The 20484-nt window shown below is 42.1% G+C and overlaps 1 protein-coding gene across 2 annotated transcripts in view; it reads left to right on the top strand.

Annotated features, from left to right (window-relative positions):
- Positions 1-9523, top strand: part of SDAD1 (SDA1 domain containing 1) — a 204422-nt gene extending 194899 nt beyond the window's left edge. The window contains exons 23-24 of one of the 2 annotated variants that reach the window (XM_073541097.1): positions 2362-2448; positions 9239-9523. In XM_073541097.1, the coding sequence (XP_073397198.1) occupies positions 2362-2420 (59 nt within the window). In that variant the 3' untranslated portion in view covers positions 2421-2448; positions 9239-9523. The remainder of the gene's footprint in view (positions 1-2361; positions 2449-9238) is intronic. The other variant, XM_073541116.1, reaches the window with a different exon arrangement.
- The last annotated feature ends 10961 nt before the right edge of the window (positions 9524-20484 follow it).

The following is a 20484-nucleotide window of genomic DNA, read 5'->3' as shown; positions in this document are numbered from 1 at the left end:
AAGCATGATGTTTCCACCACCATGCTTTACAGTAGGTATGGTGTTTGATGGATGCAACTCAGTATTCTTTTTCCTCCAAACACGACAAGTTGTGTTTCTACCAAACAGTTCCAGTTTGGTTTCATCAGACCATAGGACATTCTCCCAAAACTCCTCTGGATCATCCAAATGCTCTCTAGCAAACTTCAGACGGGCCCGGACATGTACAGGCTTAAGCAGTGGGACACGTCTGGCACTGCAGGATCTGAGTCCATGGTGGCGTAGTGTGTTACTTATGGTAGGCCTTGTTACATTGGTCACTGCTCTCTGCAGTTCATTCACTAGGTCCCCCCGCGTGGTTCTGGGATTTTTGCTCACCGTTCTTGTGATCATTCTGACCCCACGGGATGGGATTTTGCGTGGAGCACCAGATCGAGGGAGATTATCAGTGGTCTTGTATGTCTTCCATTTTCTAATTATTGCTCCCACAGTTGATTTCTTCACTCCAAGCTGGTTGGCTATTGCAGATTCAGTCTTCCCAGCCTGGTGCAGGGCTACAATTTTGTTTCTGGTGTCCTTTGACAGCTCTTTGGTCTTCACCATAGTGGAGTTTGGAGTCAGACTGTTTGAGGGTGTGCACAGGTGTCTTTTTATACTGATAACAAGTTTAAACAGGTGCCATTACTACAGGTAATGAGTGGAGGAAAGAGGAGACTCTTAAAGAAGAAGTTACAGGTCTGTGAGAGCCAGAAATCTTGATTGCTTGTTTCTGACCAAATACTTATTTTCCACCATAATATGCAAATAAAATGAAAAAAAAACAGACAATGTGATTTTCTGGATTTTTTTTTCTCAGTTTGTCTCCCATAGTTGAGGTCTACCTATGATGTAAATTACAGACGCCTCTCATCTTTTTAAGTGGTGGAACTTGCACTATTGCTGACTTACTAAATACTTTTTTTCCCCACTGTATACTGTGTGTGTGTGTGTATATATATATATATATATATGTGTGTCTTAATGACATGTATATATATATATATATTTATTCCATGTGTATATATCTATTCTTTTGTTTCTTTTTTAAACCTGTCAGTGTGAATTTACTGTATTGCAAAATGAATTGCCAGCTTTTGTTAAAGGACATCGGGTGCGATTATATCGCAAGTGACACTTATGGTCCGTTTGTAATCCGATTTTTTTCTGATAGACTTGCATTGGCGAGTCCGATCCGATAATCGGTGACAATCGCAGCATGCTGCGATTGCCTCGGCCCGATTAAAACGCCCGAGGAAAAATTGGATGATGGGAGCTGCCCCATGGATTAACATTGGGACGATTGCAATGCAGTTTTTTATGGCATTGCAATCGTCCGTTTTTGTCGCCAGTGTGACGCCGGCCTTAAGCATTTTTTTCTAATATCTTTTTGGCCATTTCTTGAGTGCTTATTGGACAGCGCCTCTCACCAGAGCGATCATCTCACCTCTCGCTGAGCTCTTTTATCAAAAATGTAATCAGCTCCTGCAATCTGATATTTCAGAAAGGTCACATAATCTGACTGAAATGTCACTTTTTTGGATTGCTGAACAATAAACAGAACTATAACTTGCAGTTTGAAAAAGAGTGGAGTTCTTTTTTACCATCTTCCACATTTTTGAGTGATTTGGCAATGTTTTGGGGGATTTTTTTTGTACTGGTGTTTTCCAGTCAGTTTTCCTTTTTTCCTTCTCTCCAATTAAGAAACCATTAGCGGTTTCTCAAGCAAAACCGCAGGGAAATTGCTCAAAAACACACCTGGACGTCTTTTGGGCCCTCTTACTGTCTTGTGTTGTAAATTATAGAGCATCATCAGTGCAGAAAACGCTTGAGAATGATTAGATCACTTATTTTAACTGCTTGGCATCTTTGGATATCTCAGGCTGTAAAAAGATGCTAAAAAGCCTGTACATGTGAACAGCAAGTAATTTTTACATAGAAATGCATATGTTCCTTCTTTGCAGAGTTTTCTGACTGATTTTTCTGGCAGCTTATAGAGCGGACCAGCCCGAAATACAGGTCGGGCGCACATACCAAAATTATGCTCTAACAGATGTCAGAGGAATTACCCCTAAGTCAGTATTTACTCACGAAAGTTTTGGCATGTTTTTTTTCTACTAGCTGTATATGCATGCATTAAACATTTATATGAATGGAAAAGAAAATATGGAGACATATCGTATATACATTTTAGCTTTTCTTGAATACTAATCAAATGTCATAAAAGATCAGCTGTAAGAAAAATGTTAGATACAAATATTTTTCCATAAAATGTGTAGTATATGTTTTTAAAGAGCAACAATGACTACCACATTTATGTTTTCTTTTTAAAATAACTATTTCTAGTGCTAAATTCAAGCATGAGAAAAAAGGACTGTGCCTCAATCCTGATTCCGATTTGGTGAAGTCAATTGTTGCAATGTCAAAGAAAAAGTAAGACTTTAACCCTTGAATACCACAGCACATTTTTCCTTGTTGTGATTACATCATGTATCCTATAAAAAGACATGCCATAAACTATAATGCCTGATCCACTTAACACCAGATCCCTAGCTTGATATCTATTCTAGTCTTTGATGAGGACCTGTCACTTGCCATAAATACGATATGTATTTTTGTTAACCTGTTGTAGAATGCCACTTTTCTCCTTATAACAAAGGAAAACACCGAATATAGCAGTCCAGTATTATAATGAAATAAGTATTTTTATTTGTTGGCATATGCAACAGAAATGGAATATTGTTTATGTAAAGGAGGACTTTACACTAGCCTGACAGCAGATGGCGATAGTGTGATGTTATATGTTTGCTGTATTGTGGGAAGGGAAGCTCTCTTGTTGTTGTTACTTTTACTTTCTCTTTTGACTGTATTAAGCCAGGATAGAAGTAAATGCTGTTTACTCAAGATAACTTGCTAAGTGAAGTTCTCCTGTGTCCCGGTGGATTCTCAAAAGATGCACTCTGCTACAGGTTATGGGCCCAGACACCCAGGAGATAACCTCAGACACCGGAGAAGCAGATAAGCTCTGTTAACAGAAGGAGTTAAAACCCAGTGAACGGAGACTGGAAAAAATCCAGATACAGAGGGACAAAGGAATTTATGATCCCAGGAACTGGATGACCGCACACTGGAGATAATTACAGAGAATCACCACACACAGGATATACAAGAACTCTAAAGAAGAAAGAAGAATATCTTCATAAAACAAGTAAAATTATATAAAAATGATGTGCAGCACTGAGCTGAAACTCACAGTAGCTAAGCTGAACAGTGAAAATTATCAGTTATGGAAATTCAAAGTAGAGATGTTGTTATCTAAAGATGATTTATGGGAAGTAATCATTACAGATAGACCTGATGAAGATAATCAGACATGGGATAGAAATAATAGAGAAGCTAGAGCCACCATTAGCTTATTAGTGGATGATGCTCAATTAATACACATAAGAAGTGAAGAAACAGCAAAAGGAATGTGGGAAGCATTAAGAAAATTGCATGAAAGACCCAGTTTAAATTACAAGTTATTTCTATTAAGAAAGCTTTACAGTATGAGATTGAGTGCAAATGATATGCAGAAGCACATATTCTCAATGATGGAAGTAATATCACAGCTAAAGTCTATTGGTGAAGACATTAAAGAAAGTCATGTAGCAGCAATATTATTGTGCAGTTTACCAGATTCGTATACAGCCTTAATAAATGCCCTAGAGACAAGACCTGGAAAAGACATCACATTAGATTTTGTGAAAACCAGACTAATAGATGAATATCAGAGAAGAAAAGAACAAACAAATGATTCTTCTACTGAAAAGGACAGTGGAAACGCTCTTAAAGCTACAGAATTTAAATAACCCTATAATAAAGAGACAAGAGAATGTTTCAGATGTAAGAAAAAAAGGTCATTTAAAGAAAGACTGTACCATATGGAAAGCAGAACAGCAAAAATTACAACATGAAGAGCATACACAGAAAGTGAAAAACACAATTTCCGATTCATGTGAGAATAATTGCAATGGCACATTTAAAGTAACAGACAAGAAATCATCACTTGGTTGGTTTATTGATTCAGGAGCAACGAGTCATATGACAAGTGACAAGAATTTCTTTAGTGATCTTGATTTAGATAAGAAAGAAGCCATTTATCTTGCAGATGGAATCAAAATAACCACAGAAGGTATAGGACAAGGTATGCTAAACTGTTCAAACAAGTTCGGACAAAATTAAAAGATACTTGTACAGAATGTGTTGTATGTTCCAAAATTGGAAGGCGGATTGTTATCTGTGAAGCGTTTAACAGCCAATGGACTCACTGTAAAATTCAAAGAGATAACCAATGTCAAGGCAGATGAACAATTATATCATCTTGACACACCAAAGGAACAGATGAAGGTATGTACACATGATCAGAAGAGCTGTATTCACATGTGGCATAGACGTCTAGGACACAGACACCCTGACAGTATAAGGGAACTACAAAGAAAAGAATTGACTAAAGATCTAAAGATAACAGATTGCTCAATTACCGTAAGATGTGAATGTTGTATAAAATCTAAAGCCACAAGAATATCTATTCCAAAAGAAAGTGAGATGAAAAGCAAAAAAAGACCACTTGATTTGGTGCATACTGACGTATGTGGATCCATGAAAGTGACTACATCAGGAGGAAATGGATACATGGTGACTTTCATAGATGACTACTCAAGATACACAGTCACATACTAAATTAAGAACAAAAGTGAAGTTTTTGATAAAGTTGTAGACTACGTAACAAGGTTGAGTAACAAATTTCAAAGAAAGCCAATTGTCATCAGAAGTGATAATGGAGGTGAATTTACAGGTCACAAAATAGATAACTACGTACTTAAGACAGAATGGAATAGAACACCAGAAAACTGTTCCATATACACCTCAACAAAATGGAGTAGCAGAAAGGAAAACAGAACTCTGACAGAAATGATGAGATGTATGCTGACAGATTCCAAACTACCAGAGAAATATTGGGGTGAGGCAGCAATGACAACTACATATCTTCAGAACAGACTTTTTTCCAGAAAACTGAAGAAAACTCCATATGAACTGTGGCAAGGTATGAAACCAAGTGTCAATCATTTAAAAGTTTTTGGATGTAAAGATTTTGTATTCATTCCAACAGAAAAACATTCCAAACTTCAAAACAGATCCATGGAGGGATATTGTGAAAATTGCAAGGGATACAGAATCCTAGATCCCAAAACAGTCACGGTGAGTAACAGTGTGACATTCATTGAGGATCTAAATGAAGACACTATGATTTCAATTGACACAAAAAATGAGAAAAACAGCAGTGACATAACTGAAGAAGTATTTGATGAGAAAGTTGTTGAAATTGATGAAGAACAGAATATTGAAGATGAAGAAATACAACTACAAACAGACACAGAACCAAGACGTTCAGTGAGAGAAAACAAAGGTAAACCACCAAAATGTCTCTCATACAAGACAAGCACAATTAAAATTTATGAACCTACCTCTTAGGAAGACATATCTAAACTCCCTAAAGAAGAAGCTAATAAATGGATAGAAGCAACAGAAACAGAAATGAAATCCATGCATGACTCAAATACATGGACACTGACAGATTTACCAGAAGGAAGAAAAGCCATAGGATGTAAATGGATTATTAAAGTAAAATACCAAACAGATGGCACATCTGAAAGATACCGAGCAAGACTAGTAGCTAAAGGGTATTCTCAAAAATATGGAGAAGACTATGATGAGATATTTGCTCCAGTTGCCAAACATACTACAATAAGAACTTTACTTATAGTTGCAGCAATGAAACAGATGGAACTGATACATCTGGATGTAAAGACTTTAAAGATTTAAAAGAAGACATTTACATGGAACAACCTCCAGGATTCAAAGATGAAAGAAACCCAAACAAAGTTTGCAAACTACCAAAAAGCATATATGGTGTAAAGCAAGCAGCTAAAGTGTGGAATGACAAAATCACGGAAGTGCTTACAAATGAAAAATTTCAAAGAAGCAAAGCTAATCATAGAATCATAGAGTTGGAAGGGACCTCCTGTGCCATCTGGTCCAACCCCCTGCTCAAAGCAGGATTCGCTAAATCATCCCAGTCAGATGTCTGTCCAGCCTCTGTTTGAAGACTTCCATTGAAGGAGAACTCACAACTTCTCTTGGCAACCTGTTCCACTCATTGATCACTCTAACTGTCAAAAAGTTTTTTCTAATATCTAATCTGTGTCTCCTCCCATTCAGTTTCATCCCATTGCTTCTAGTCTTTCCTTGTGCAAATGAGAATAACGATGATCCTTCTACAATGTGACAGCCCTTTAGATATTTGTAGACAGCTATTAATCCATGCTTGTACACAAAAAGGCTGATGAATAGATGGTTTTATGTACTCATATATGTAGATGACATTTTGATTTGTTCTGAACAAGAAAGGGATAAAAAAACATTCTAAAAATCCTGAAGCGACATTTCAAAATCAAAGACTTGGGAAATATGAAGTATCATTTCTTGAAGGATTATCCTACTGAAAAAATGACAGCAGACATCTTCACCAAGGCGTTGAATGCTGATAAACACCAGAGACTAATAAAAAAAGTTGGGTTTGACTGAATAAGTCTTTACTGTTGAGAAAGGGTGTTGGCATATGTAACAGAAATGGACTCATGTAGAGGAGGACTTTACACTAGCTTGACAGCAGATGGTGATAGTGTGAAGTTATATGTTTGCTGTATTGTGAGGAGGGAAGCTCTTTTGTTGTTACTTTTACTTTCCCTTTTGACTGTATTATGCCAGCAGCATGGGCTGTGTGCTTCTGAATTTTCTTATCTCATATTTACCCATAAGAAGTAAATGCTGTTTACTCAAGATAACTTGCTAAGTGAAGTTCTCCTGTGTACCGGTGGATTCTCAAAAGATACACTCTGCTACATTATTAACTATGATGTATCTAACAGCAAGAGAGGTAGGGGTGAGAGAACGGATACCAGAAAGTGGACACACCACAAGGGACAAAAAAGATAGTAATATGTATCACTAAAAACAGTACAATTGGTGTTGCACAAAATGAATAAAAAATGAAGAATAATAAAGTGCCTTTGTGCTAAATTACCATTGGTCATATGAGTGTATCAATATACTGCTATAAATGGTATATAAATAGAGCTATCAAAAATAAGTAATAAATATGTGCAAATATCAGGGGGAGGACTATAATATCGAAAAAGTGCATGTGCGAAAAAGTATGTAAGACCTCAAATCATTACCTGATGCACGTGGAGTTTGTCCCTTGGATGCGTCCACCCCGATGCACGTTTTGATGTCTGCCTGACGAAGGGCTCATTAAGTTTTTAACAAACAAGTTCTGTCTTTTTTTTTCACAGATTGTATTCGTACCTATTATAGTCTATGAGTCTATTCACATGTCCATGTATTTTTGTACACCGAGTGCTCCGCACCAAAAGACATGGCTGATTTCGATCTGAGTCAAGCTTCAATCTCTCTGCATGCAATCCATAATACATTTATTTTTATACTTTGGTAATAAATAAAATTCAAAAGACCAAAATACAGATGTGTGAACTTAGCCTAAGAAAGAACCATATGTCAACCAATGGAGAAGCGTAAGAACAAAATTGAAAATTCCATATTCAATAAAAATAACAGGCAAAAATAATTGCATGTTTATCTCAAACATTATAAATGATCTTTTTTAGTCATATAATGTATTCACTTAAAGAAACTGCTTTGGGCAAAAAAAATACACTTTAAATGGTTTTTCCCAAAATAAAGAGCTTTTACTCTATAAATGGGAGACCCAGGTTTTAAAGTGTGACATCTTAAATTGAGCGAAGGTGATCTCTGCTCCAATCATTGTCTATCGGACTGCTGGGAAAGTTAAAGACACCAATCCATTCAAGACAGGGCTCTGAGGAGTTCAGTTCCTGAGATTGCTGGAGGTCCAAGCAGTTGTTCTGTTCTTTGGATTAAGGATAATTTACTACTTTGGGTAGGGCTGGCATCACCACCCTTTGCACTCAGTCAAGTGCTGGGGCCCTGGACAAACAGGGGGCACACTCATGATCGGGGTCACCGGCATGCTATGGGGCCCATGAGTCAGGCACCGAGCCCGCCCTCCCACACATCATACTTTAAACTGCTTCAAATACTCCTCTCTCCCCATTCCTCCTCTGCTCTGGTCTCCTCAGCATCTTCTTACTCTCTGTGACACCTCAACGCAGAGGGCACAATGACGTCACTAGAGTACACCCTCTGTGCAGAGCAGTGCAGAGTCAGGTGACACTGAGGAGACTAGAGCAGCAAAGGTATGGTGAGAGGTGAGTATTTGATTATTTCTTTTTTATGTATGGAGCATTATATGAGGCCTTTTCTACTGTATCAAACAATAATATAGGGCCCATATTTCTGTATGGAGCAATATATGGGGCCCATTATAATGTATGAAGGACCATTATTTTGTATGGAGAAATATATAGGTACTATTCTGAAAGAAGCGATAAGTGGGGCCCATTATACTGTATGGAGCAATATATGGGGCCCATGATGCTATATGGAGCATTATATGGGGCCCACTTTACTGTATGAAGCATTATATCATGCTCATTTTACTGTATGGAGCATTATATGGGGCCCATTGTACTGTATGAAGCAATATGTGGGGCCCAATATACTGAATGGCGCAATATATGGGGCACTTTACACTGAATGGAGCAATATATGAGGTCCATTATACTGTATGTAGATTGATATGGGGCTCATTATTCTGAGTGGAACAATATTTGAGGCTCATTATTCTGTATGGAGGACAATTTGGTGCCCATAATACTGTATGGAGGCCTATACTGTCCGGTTTATAATGAACTATATTTGAATTCCTCCTGGGCATGCACTGTGCACGGAGAGGATTTGCCAGTTTCTGAGCTATTGTAGAATTTACAATCGATAGCACTCATGTAATGTTAAAGGTAAGTGAAATCTTTGGCATTTTACTATACCTATATTTCTCTGCCATATCTGTTCATCATGTATCGTGGTATGTGTTAAAGGGGCCAACTGAGACTAATTCGCCCAGGGACCTTGAAAACCTGGAGCCGCCCCTGACTTTGGGAATAAGCCTTTTATCGTACTGAGTATATCAGCCTATATGACATATCCAGTCCACTAAATATTGTTTTTTGTTTTGTTACAGATCGGGCAATGAAAAGTAAAGAGAAATAAGCTGAAAACGCTGCAAACCCTTCTCAGTATAATCCATTGCAAATAGTAGCTTTAGATTACACCACTTTCCCCTCCCCTGGTTGAACTTGACTGGCATTTGTTTTTTTCAACCATGCTAACAATGTAACTATTAATTCTTGCTTAAGGATAAAGAAGTGAAAAAGTAAATTGAAGCATCTAACATTTACCACTTTTACTATATCAAACAAGTATGGTAATTCTATACAATAAATGAACACAGCATTATAAAAGGCAACATGGTATGTATTAGCATTTTTGAAAAAGCAAAGATATGAATTCATAATGAATATCAACAACAGATAATTATTGAATGATTAGAGGGGTTTCCAGGAAATAACATTGGTGTCTTACTTTTGGATGTGTGATTGCTGGGCGTTAGATAACTAGGACCCCACCAGAAAGCAGAATGAAATAAGTTCATTCGCAGTACGAAGCACAACCACAGGACCAGATGTGCCTGGATAAACAAAGAGACCATGGCATTCACTGGCATGCTGCAATTCTCCACTTCCGTAGTTCTCATAGATCACACATAAAAAGAACAATTTTTACATTATTATTTATATGCATATGATATCTTAAGCAATAAACAGACTTTATTTTATTATACATTGGCTTTTAAGCACTATCCATAATTTAGATGAAGAAAATGCATTTTATGTCTTAGAGGCTAAAATAACCTGTCTAAATCTTCTGCCTGCCTCCATGTTGTCAGCACTAACTACCATTATGCCTAAAGATATTTTGTTCACAGGGGAGCAATGAATGACGATCTAAATGCAGATTTTTTTCAATATAACATTATCTAATTGATAACTAAATGTAAATGTAGTCGGCATGCAGCCTAAGCAAGGTAGTTGCAGATATATACAGTACAGACCAAAAGTTTGGACACAGCTTCAAATTCAAAGAGTTTTCTTTCTTTTCATGACTATGAAAATTGTAGATTCACTCTGAAGGCATCAAAACTATGAATTAACACATGTGGAATTATATAATTAACAAAAAAGTGTGAAACAACTGAAAATATGTCTTATATTCTAGGTTCTTCAAAGTAGCCACCTTTTGCTTTGATTACTGCTTTGCACACTCTTGGCATTCTCTTGATGAGCTTCAAGAGGTGAACGGATGGACTCTACATGCCTGGTTCCCACCGTGAAGCATGGAGGAGGAGGTGTGATGGTGTGGGGGTTCTTTGCTAGTGACACTGTTGTGAATTTATTCAAAATTGAAGACATACTGAAACAGCATGGCTACCACAGCATCTTGCAGCGGCATGCCATTCTATCCGGTTTGCATTTAGTTGGACCATCATTTATTTTTCATCAGGACAATGACCCCAAACACACCTCCAGGCTGTGTAAGGGCTATTTGACCAAGAAGGAGAGTGATGGTGTGCTACGCCAGATGACCTGGCCTCCACAGTCACCAGACCTGAACCCAATCGAGATGGTTTGGGGTGAGCTGGACTGCAGAGTGAAGGCAAAAGGGCCAACAAGTGCTAAGCATCTCTGGGAACTCCTTCAAGACTGTTGGAAGACCATTTCCAGTGACTACCTCTTGAAGCTCATCAAGAGAATGCCAAGAGTGTGCAAAGCAATAATCAAAGCAAAAGGTGGCTACTTTGAAGAACCTAGAATATAAGACATATTTTCAGTTGTTTCACACTTTTTTGTTAATTATATAATTCCACATGTGTTAATTCATAGTTTTGATGCCTTCAGAGTGAATCTACAATTTTCATAGTCATGAAAATAAAGAAAACTCTTTGAATGAGAAGGTGTGTCCAAACTTTTGGTTTGTACTGTATTTTCTTTATATCGATGTTAGGCCAAATTCAGTCGCCTGTGTAAGAGCCATAATGCTCAGACTGGTCACAGATCTCCAAACCCAAACGCAAAAGCCTAATATTTGACTATGAGGCTGTTGAGTTCAGATGAGGAGACTTGCTGCCTCTCTCATCTGAAAAACCTTGAACTGTTTGTTTCACTGTTACTAGAGCACCACAACAAAACTCACCAGCTCTGGACATAATAAGGCAAGTGTTAACAGGTGTAAGCATTCTGTAAGTGCTAATTTGTATGCAAACATTGAATATATGAAATATGAGCTGCATTACTGCTATGTAGAAATTAGTTATAAAAATGAAAGTATTTAGCGCATACATTGGGTTACAAGTAGATTTGAGTGAATATCTTCGGTTCCCCACTGTGTGTTGGGCCCTTCATACATGTGCTGTGACTGTGAAACAGCTGCGACACATGCAGCTGCGGCGGCGATCAGCTGTTCAGCCGGCGCGATCCAGGAAGCCGGGTTCCAGCTGTAGCGGGGAACGGAAGATATTCACTCAACTCTAGTTATAAGCCTACAAATTTAAAAGTCAGGTAAGATTAATTAAGCATTAATTAAAACAAACCTGTCAGCAGGATTTTGCTAAGTAAACTACAGACCAGGGGCGTACCGTCAATAGTAGCAGACCACGCAGCTGCTATGGGGCCCGGAGAGCTGAGGGGGCCCGGATGGGTGAGGGGGCCTGCGACGGCCGCTGCGGTTTGGCAGCTGTGCTGACACAGTACTATCTCCTTTAATTAAATGTAAGCGCCGGCCGTTGTATACCCCCCTGGCCCCTTGAAGCCCCCCTTTCCTTGTTTCCTGGTCAGCAGTTGGCTGAAGTCTCTGGCTGGATTTGCATAAGAATGCCACGCCTCCTGGCAGTCAGAGGGCAGCACACATGCATTGCAGGAAGCAGAAAACAGAAAACATTCATCATGAGCCTCTCTCACTCAGGGAGAGGAGGGACACACACAAGACGGTGACTCGGTGAGCCCGGCTGGGGGTGGATTTTTTTTTGTTAAATGTGTCCCCTCACTGTGCTGGCAGCCTGGCACTTTACATTTACAATGGCTCTGGCTGCACTTTGCACCTTAGGGAGGGGGGCCTGGCTGCACGCACTGTGGAGGGGGCCCCGCATGCACTGCAGGTGTGTGTGTGTGTGTGTGTGTGTGTGTGTGTGTGTGTATATATATATATATATATATATATATATATACACCACTGAGCCACCAATGATTTATTCTGCCTTGCTAAATGTCTGTGATATATATTGACAATCGATCAGCTACTTGTTGGCCAATAGCTGATGGCCCATTTTGGCATTTCTTATGCTCACAGGATGATCAGTATAGATTATTTTGTGTGCATAGATTATTATTGTTCTCAGCAGCACATACTGGTTACAAAGAAGGATGTGTTACTGAGTGGGATTATTTTTAAGCCAGATTGAAAATCATTTTAGTCAAGAATTGTTTTGTTCATTGTTTGGGTGATCGGCTGTCTGTTTACACACTGATTATTGGGCAATAAGCAGTTCTAGGAATCCTGCAGTGTAAATCCAGCTCTCTACAAAAAGTGACCCTATGTATTCCAGGATGGTTGCAGGCAGTCACACCGCTAAGGGATCATCCCAAGTTACATTTCTATGTGTTCGCTTGGTTGGTAATGCTTTAGTAGATGTGTGATTTTAGAATAACCTGAAATAAATAATATTACATCATAACTTTGAGAAAAAAAATCAAAGACTAACTATAAAATTAATTGTTTGACCTATAACATGCATGCCTGGAGTTAAGAGCACCTGTTGATTTTTTTTTTTTTTTTTTTTTTTGGGGGGGGGGCATTCAGACTTTTGCTATGGAGCCCTATGATTTCTATGTACGCCCCTGCTACAGACACTGCCAGCTTGGCAGTGTTAAACTGATTAAAATGATACCTGCGGCAAAGAAATCAGTCTGGACAGGTCTTTCCTTGGTTTCTCTGGTTTTGAGCAGGAAGATAAGACTCTAAAGCCCCCTTTACATTTAGCGATGCACCAGCGATCCCGACAATGATACGACCCGGTCAGGATCGCTGGTGCATCGCTAAATGGTCGCTAGTGAGCTGCCAAACAGGCAGATTTCGTAGCGGCGTAGCAGCGGTTGTTACTTACCTTTCAGACACGGCGATGATGACGTCCTCCCGCCCGCGTCCACGCGTCGCTCGTCGGCGCCAGCAGGAAGCGGCCAACGAGAAATGGACGTGGACAATCTTGCACGATCAGCGATAGCCAGCGGGGGAGCCGGTCAGAGGTAAGTATCACACATAGCGATATCGCTAGCAATATCGCTGCTGCGTCACAAAATCGGTGACGCTTTAGTGATATTGCTAGCGATATCGCTATGTGTAAAGCCCCCTTAAGACTCTGACTACAGTCCTGCCCGAAGCACAGGCATATCATTAGCTGAAAACATCTAACACTGATTACAGAAGAACCACAAGATGGATTTATTCTCCCCAGATATCACTTTAATCATGTGATTCCCAAAGCTCTCCATTGAAATCTGGTGTGTCTCTTTAATTTGTATGGTTTAATGAATATAGGTGTTCCATGTATAAATTTGGGCGGTTTTAACATGATAGCAAATAACAGAACACATTGCTGCATAATAAGTAACAATAATAATAATAATAATAATAATAATAATAAATTTTATTTCTATAGCGCCGACATATTCCGCAGCAATTTACATTTCAGAGGGGATTTGTACAGACAATAGACATTACAGCATAACAATCACATAGATTATAACAAATATCAAGAGGAATGAGGTCCCTGCTCGCAAGCTTACAGCCTATGAGGAAAGAGGTAGACACGAAAGGTGGGTGGTAACAGTAAAGACACTCCCTGTTTATTCACACTCTGCACCATCAGAATTTTCCTGAAACTTTGCTTCAAAAACTCAACAGGTAATCCAGAGTTTAAAAGATGTCATGTACACATACGGTTATGGTGGTTATATATCAGGATCCTGTCAGCGCCGGCGGACTGCCGCGGCTGAACAGGGTAACTCACCCAGACTACAGGAGGACTCGGGGTCCGATACTGCAGGGAAAGTTCAGACAACAGGACCTGTGACACTGAAAGTAGTTAGCAGTACCAGGACCTACGATCATGTGACCACAGGGGGCTTGGCTTGGCGTCCTGTTGCAGAAGAGGGCTGTAGGGTTCTATTACAGGAATCCTGGAGTAAAGGCTAGGGAAACTCAGGTCAGACAAACGGGGGTCATACACGGAGAGGGCGGCGCGGTACCAGAGGGACAAGCAGAGAATAGTCAAAACGTAAGCAATGAATCATACACAGAAATAGCAATGCAGTACAAGGGGGGCAGTCAGACAGTAGTCAGGTCCAAGGCAAAAGAGTCATACACGGAGATAGCAGAGCAGTACAAAAGGAACAGGCAGAACTCGTAACAGGGACAGAACTGAACCAAAACCAAGCAAGCATAAAGTATCACAGTCACAAAGCACACTAGGGTCACACACTCGGTCAAGGGGCTGAGTATAAGCGACAAGGAGTGAGCCCACAATGAGGCTATAAAAAGCCTCCCAGAACCTCAGTGAGGCTGTCCAGATTAACCTCTGAACTACCTGATCACACAAACTCAGCAGATCATGGCATTATACATATTAGGTAGAAGTTGGTTGAATTTTGAACAACAGTTGTACAAATGATCTTTTTGTGAATGATTGCTATGCAGACACAACCATCCACATTTTCATCTAGAGTATTAAAGTTTTTTTAAACTATACAAACATGAGACACAACAAGAAAACAGATTTGCAAAAATACTCTGCAGTATTTAGTCGATACGTTTTTTGCAAAAAAATGTATAACAAGCTGCTTCACCGTGTCAAGGTAACCCGTATTGAAGCAGTCCCTATCTAATGTATTTAAAACCTGAACATCTGAGTAGTGTCTAAAATGAACAGGATTCGGACAAGCGCTTCTTAGTATGGGCTTGTGGTGCAAGACAGCTCTTTTGTGCATGCCACACAAGAGAGGGGTGGGGTCTCTCAAACCATGCTAGGCAAGGAAAAAACGGATTAAAAACACATGTGACTTGCACAAATGTGAACAAGTCGGTAAGACAACGTTCACACCACCCACTAACTGAGACCCAACAAGAAAACAGATTTGCAAAAATACTCTGCAGTAAAATATATGACAGTAATCAGCAAGTGCTGGATAACAAATACAGGGTATTTAGTCGATACGTTTTTTTGCAAAAAAATGTATGCCAAGCTGCTTCACCGTGTCAAGGTAACCCGTATTGAAGCAGTCCCTAATGTATTTAAAACCTGAACATCTGAACAGTGTCTAAAATGAACAGGATTCGGACAGGCGCTTCTTAGTATGGGCTTGTGGTGCAAGACAGCTCTTTTGTGCATGCCACACAAGAGAGGGGTGGGGTCTCTCAAACCATGCAAACATGTTCAATGATACCAAGTGACAAATATATAATCTTTCAGGGGTTTTCCTGGTACTGCACAGTCCTGGTAAAGAAGGATCCTTCATGGAAGAAAAATCATTCAACAACAAAAGATCTTTGGGCGAACTGACAGATTAAAATTTCATACATGGCCAATTTTGAGCAATATAGTGACTCAGTGGTTAGCACGGTTTCATTGGGAAATCTGGGTTCTCATCCCATCAAGCATAAGATCTACATGGAGTTTGAAAAATCGAAAGCCGACTGAAACACGAAACCCAATGCAAGTCAATGGGGAAGAAAAGTTGGCAGTGAGTGGAGGACAGGAAACACACCTACAGTGCCCATTTTAATGCCAAAAACATAAATTCTTATTACTTACCGTATTTTTCGGACTATAATACCCCCCGGACCATAAGACGCACCCCAATTTTCAGAAGGAAAATAGGGAAAAAAATAATAATGTGTCAAATGGGGGTCCGTCTTACAGTCCGAATTCAGCTTACCTGGGAAGGGATCCGGCACAGGTGGAGAAGTAGTCACAGGGGTCATTCAGTGGTCCAGGCTCATGCGGTGGCGGCGGCTCTGTGCTGGGGCAGCTGCGCTGGGGCGGGTGGACTGCGCTGGGGCTGGGGCAGCTGTGTTGGGGCAGGGGCAGCTGGGCTGGGGCAGGTGGGCAGGGGCAGGGGCAGCTGTGCTGGGGAAACTGGGACACCTGTGCTGGGGCAGGTGGGCTGGGGCAGCTGTGCTGGGGCAGCTGGGGCAGCTGTGCTGGGACAGGGGCAGCTGTGCTGGGGCAGGTGGGCTCTGCGGTGGTGGCAGCGGGCGGCGCTATGCGGTGCGGTGGTGGCAGCGGGCTGTGCTCCGGTGCAGGGGCGGCGGCTCCGCCGGCGTTTCTTCGCAGCCCGGAGGCCCCCCGCACACCCCTTGCTGGGCGCCACCATGTTGCGGTGGCCTCTGGGAGCATGGACGCCGGCAAGATGGCCGCCGGTCCGGGGATGGCGCATGCGCAGCTTCAGATCTCGTGCCGAGATCTCGGGGGACGAGATCTCGTTGCCGAGATTTGAATCTCGTCCCCCGAGATCTCGGCACGAGATCTGAAGCTGCGCATGCGCAGTCCCCGGACCGGCGGCCATCTTGCTGGCGTCCATGCTCCCGGAGGCCACCGCAACATGGCGGCGCCCAGCAAGGGGTGTGCGGGGGGCCTCCGGGCTGCGAAGAAACGCCAGCGGAGCCGCCGCCTCTGCACCGGAGCACAGCCCGCTGCCACCACCGCACCGCAGAGCGCCGCCCGCTGCCACCACCGCACCGCAGAGCCTCGCCCGCTGCCACCAACGCACCAGGTACCGTGCATTGCGACCATAAGATGCACCCCCCACTTTCCCCCAAAATTTTGGGGGAAAAAAGTGTGTCTTATGGTCCGAAAAATACGGTAAGCTTGTCAACCTTAATTTACTTTATAATAATAGTTAGGCATTGAAAACTGGGGGTTATTTGGCTAAAGTTGTGGGGGGGGTAGAGCTGGCTCCAGATTTTCGTGGGCCCAGGGCCAAAGAGTGTCAATGGGCTCCTTTAACAAATGCCGCAATTCATGATCCTCTGATACGGCAGAGAAATACCGGTATAGTACAATGAAAAATACTTCACTTCTTACATCACATGACTGATATCCATTTTAAATTCTCCAATAGCTCCAAAAACGGACAGTATATTACTCCATACAGTATTATGGCCACCGCATAGTGCGCTATACAGAGTAATAAGGCCCATATATTTTTTCATACAGAATCATTGGTCCCATATCATGTTCGATACAGTATATGATGAGCTCCACATAATGCTACAGTATATGTTGGTCCCCATGGATGAAGCTCCACTGTCTTATGGGCCCAAATAATGCTCCATATATAATGGGCCCCATTTCTAATGCTCCAGTGTATAATGGGCCATGTAAATGCTGCTCCAGTGTCTGATGTCCACCTTTGGAATGCTCCAGAGTATAGTGCTCCCCAAAAATTGCTCCCAACCTTTAAAGCAATTAAATAAGTCTCCTCGCTAGGGAATCCCTGTACTAATCTGGACTCCTCGTCGTCCCCATCTTCCATCTCTCTGCACTTGGACAGTTTAGGTGTAGACGTGATGCCATCGCGCTCTCTGACCAGAATGTCACTGTCAGGAAACGTGGAGGACGTCACGGCGGTGGAGCAGGGAGATGTAAGTATTTCAACTTTGCAAGTGCTGTGTTCCTGAGCAAGCAGGGGGGCCCACTTGTTGGTGACGGCCCTGGCACAGAGCCCCTCATAGTACGGCGGTGTGTCTGATGGCGGGTGGGCCCTCGCACCAGCAGAGACACTTCCGTACTATGAGGGGCCCTGTACCAGTGCCTTCGCCCATGAGTATGCCCCCCCTACCCGCTCAAGGAACCTGCACTTTCATCTGCACCTTCCTCTTTGTCACCATGTAAGATGGTATAGTATGCGGGAAAGGGAACCTGAGTTTGATCAGGGTCAGATTCTGGCTGTGTAGAGTGCGAGGGGAATGTAGTGGTCTGGGTCAATGTACAAGCAGGATCATCTAGCAGTGGCTGGGCATCAGTGCACTTGTGGCGCCCCCAGGAGTACTGTCGCCACAGTGGCATTACCTTCCTCCTAGGGAGTGTGATGTCATGCTTGGGAGCAACGAAGGATCTCTCTAGCAGTTAAACCAACACACAACACAATTCCCACTCCAGGCCAGCAGGGAGAGCTTTGAACCTGACTGCTGAGGAGCTGCTTTCTGTAGTCTGGAAGAAGGGAAGTTAGGGCAGTCTATGAAGGGAAGGGGAAGTGTGTGGACGTGAGAAGGGGAGCTGGAGGATGAGCAGAGTTAAGGCTCACTCCTAGCTGGAGCGCATGGTCCGGATTCTGGTCTCCGAGTTTGTAGGGACACTGACGGTCCTGCAGCAGAAACCGGAGGAAGTAGCAGCTGTAAATGCTCTGTTCCCAACTAAGGCTCGGAGGCCCCAGCAGCGACTTGTGTGAGCCAGAAGGAAAAGGCTACGGCTGCCTGCCATACGAGAAAGTTTCAAAAGAGAGTCAACAGGGGGAACTTCAGTGAACTCAGTACTACGAGTACCGCAGATAAGCGCTAGAACGGAGGCCACACTACCTACCTGCAGAGAGAGAATTCCTAATTTGCTTCCAGACTGACCAACTCCTTCTCCATCTGTACTCTGGGTCCTGGACAGCACTTACCAAGTACAGATAAAGGAACTGCACGACTGTGTCTGTCATCTTTCTCCTGCACCTGGCGCACGGCTCTGCTACATCCTGCACTGCACACCATCTACCAACTCTTTCATCTGCCCTGCGACTATGGCCCTACCTGTGCAGGGCTTCGACATCTTAGCTGCACCACAACATCTGTCCCAGAGAAGCGACACTGCAGCGCTGGTCAATCTGATCAGAAACCACAGGTGGCGTCATGTATCATTCACCTATAAACGTTATTCACCCCTTTGCATGGATGCCCAGGGCCATGGACCCGGTCACCACCACCGTGACACATCCCTCTGAGACACCGGCCCGGTACCGATTAACCACACTGCCCTGGCTGGCCACCCACACTCCATGTCAGATTCATTTTGGACTGGGGAATTCACGATTTGACTTGATAACCCAGGCATGGTATGTGAGAAAGAGCTACATGGACTAATGTGAAGTGTGGCCTGCAGCATCATTCACTTTTGTTGGGGGTGAAGGACACTTGACGACTCAGTGCTTGCACTTTTTGAAACTTCAGAAGAGGAGGGCATATTAGCTGGAGTCTGTTTCGGCAATGTAAGCCAAAACCAGTTCCTGATGCTCCGGCTTTAAAAGCGGTTAACCTACTCCCAGAAAAGGTAGCCTTCCAGGCGTTCCGGAGCCAGACCATGACGCAGGCTCAACACCTCCTGCCTTAGCTGCTATTGTGCTTTTGCCACTACCAGCAGATACACCACCACCATCAGTACCAGCTGGCCCCCCCACGGCCATGGCCTCTTCCACCATACTTCCAAATTTTGGAGAAAATGTACCCAAAATAACATTAGATATATGGTACTGTATCAGAAGCATACAGCTCTATACAGTCAAAGGATAATTGTCAATCTCCCTATATATTTCATGAGTCACACAGAGACGCTCACAGGCTCAGTATGGATTAGACAAGAATATAAAAAGTAGAAAAAGGGTACAGTATCATTAGATAGCAGGTATATATAGTATAGTTTAAGCATTCTAAATCTCTGTATATATTTCAGGAGGCAGACACAGACGCTCTCAGGCTCAGTATGGATTACAGCACAATATAAAAAGCCGTAAAACGGTAATGGATCTGAAGTGTACAGCTGTATGCAGTGTAGGGTTCATTGTCAATCTCAGTATTTATTTCCACAGTCAGAAACAGACTCTCACTTGGTCAGTTTGGATTACACCAGAATATAAAAAGCAGTAAATGGGTAATGTATCACAAGCGTAGAGCTGTATACAGTGTTGGGGTAATTTTTAAATCTACATATAAAGTGCAGGAGTAACCCACAGACTCTCACATGCTCAGGATGGATCACACCACAATATAAAAAGAAGATCCGCAAGAAATAATCGCACATGTGGGCCAATGTTCCAGGTGTCAATGATACACTTAGAGTGGTAGGTGGAGGAGGACTTCCTGGCAGAAAGGGTACAGTATCACCAGATACCAGGTATATATAGCATAGTTTAAACATTAAAAATGTACGTCTATATATCAGGAGTAGTGTTGAGCCACCCCGCTAGTGTTCGATTCGGTTCGTCGAACAGGAGGCAAGTTCGTCGAATGTTCGTCGAACCCCATTGAAAACAATGGAAGGCAAACACAAACACATACAAACAC

The sequence above is a fragment of the Dendrobates tinctorius genome, unplaced genomic scaffold (assembly GCF_039654945.1).
Source record: "Dendrobates tinctorius isolate UK_male_01 unplaced genomic scaffold, ASM3965494v1 ptg000011l, whole genome shotgun sequence".
Classification (NCBI taxonomy): domain Eukaryota; kingdom Metazoa; phylum Chordata; class Amphibia; order Anura; family Dendrobatidae; genus Dendrobates; species Dendrobates tinctorius.
This window is presented reverse-complemented; position numbering and strand designations above follow the sequence as displayed.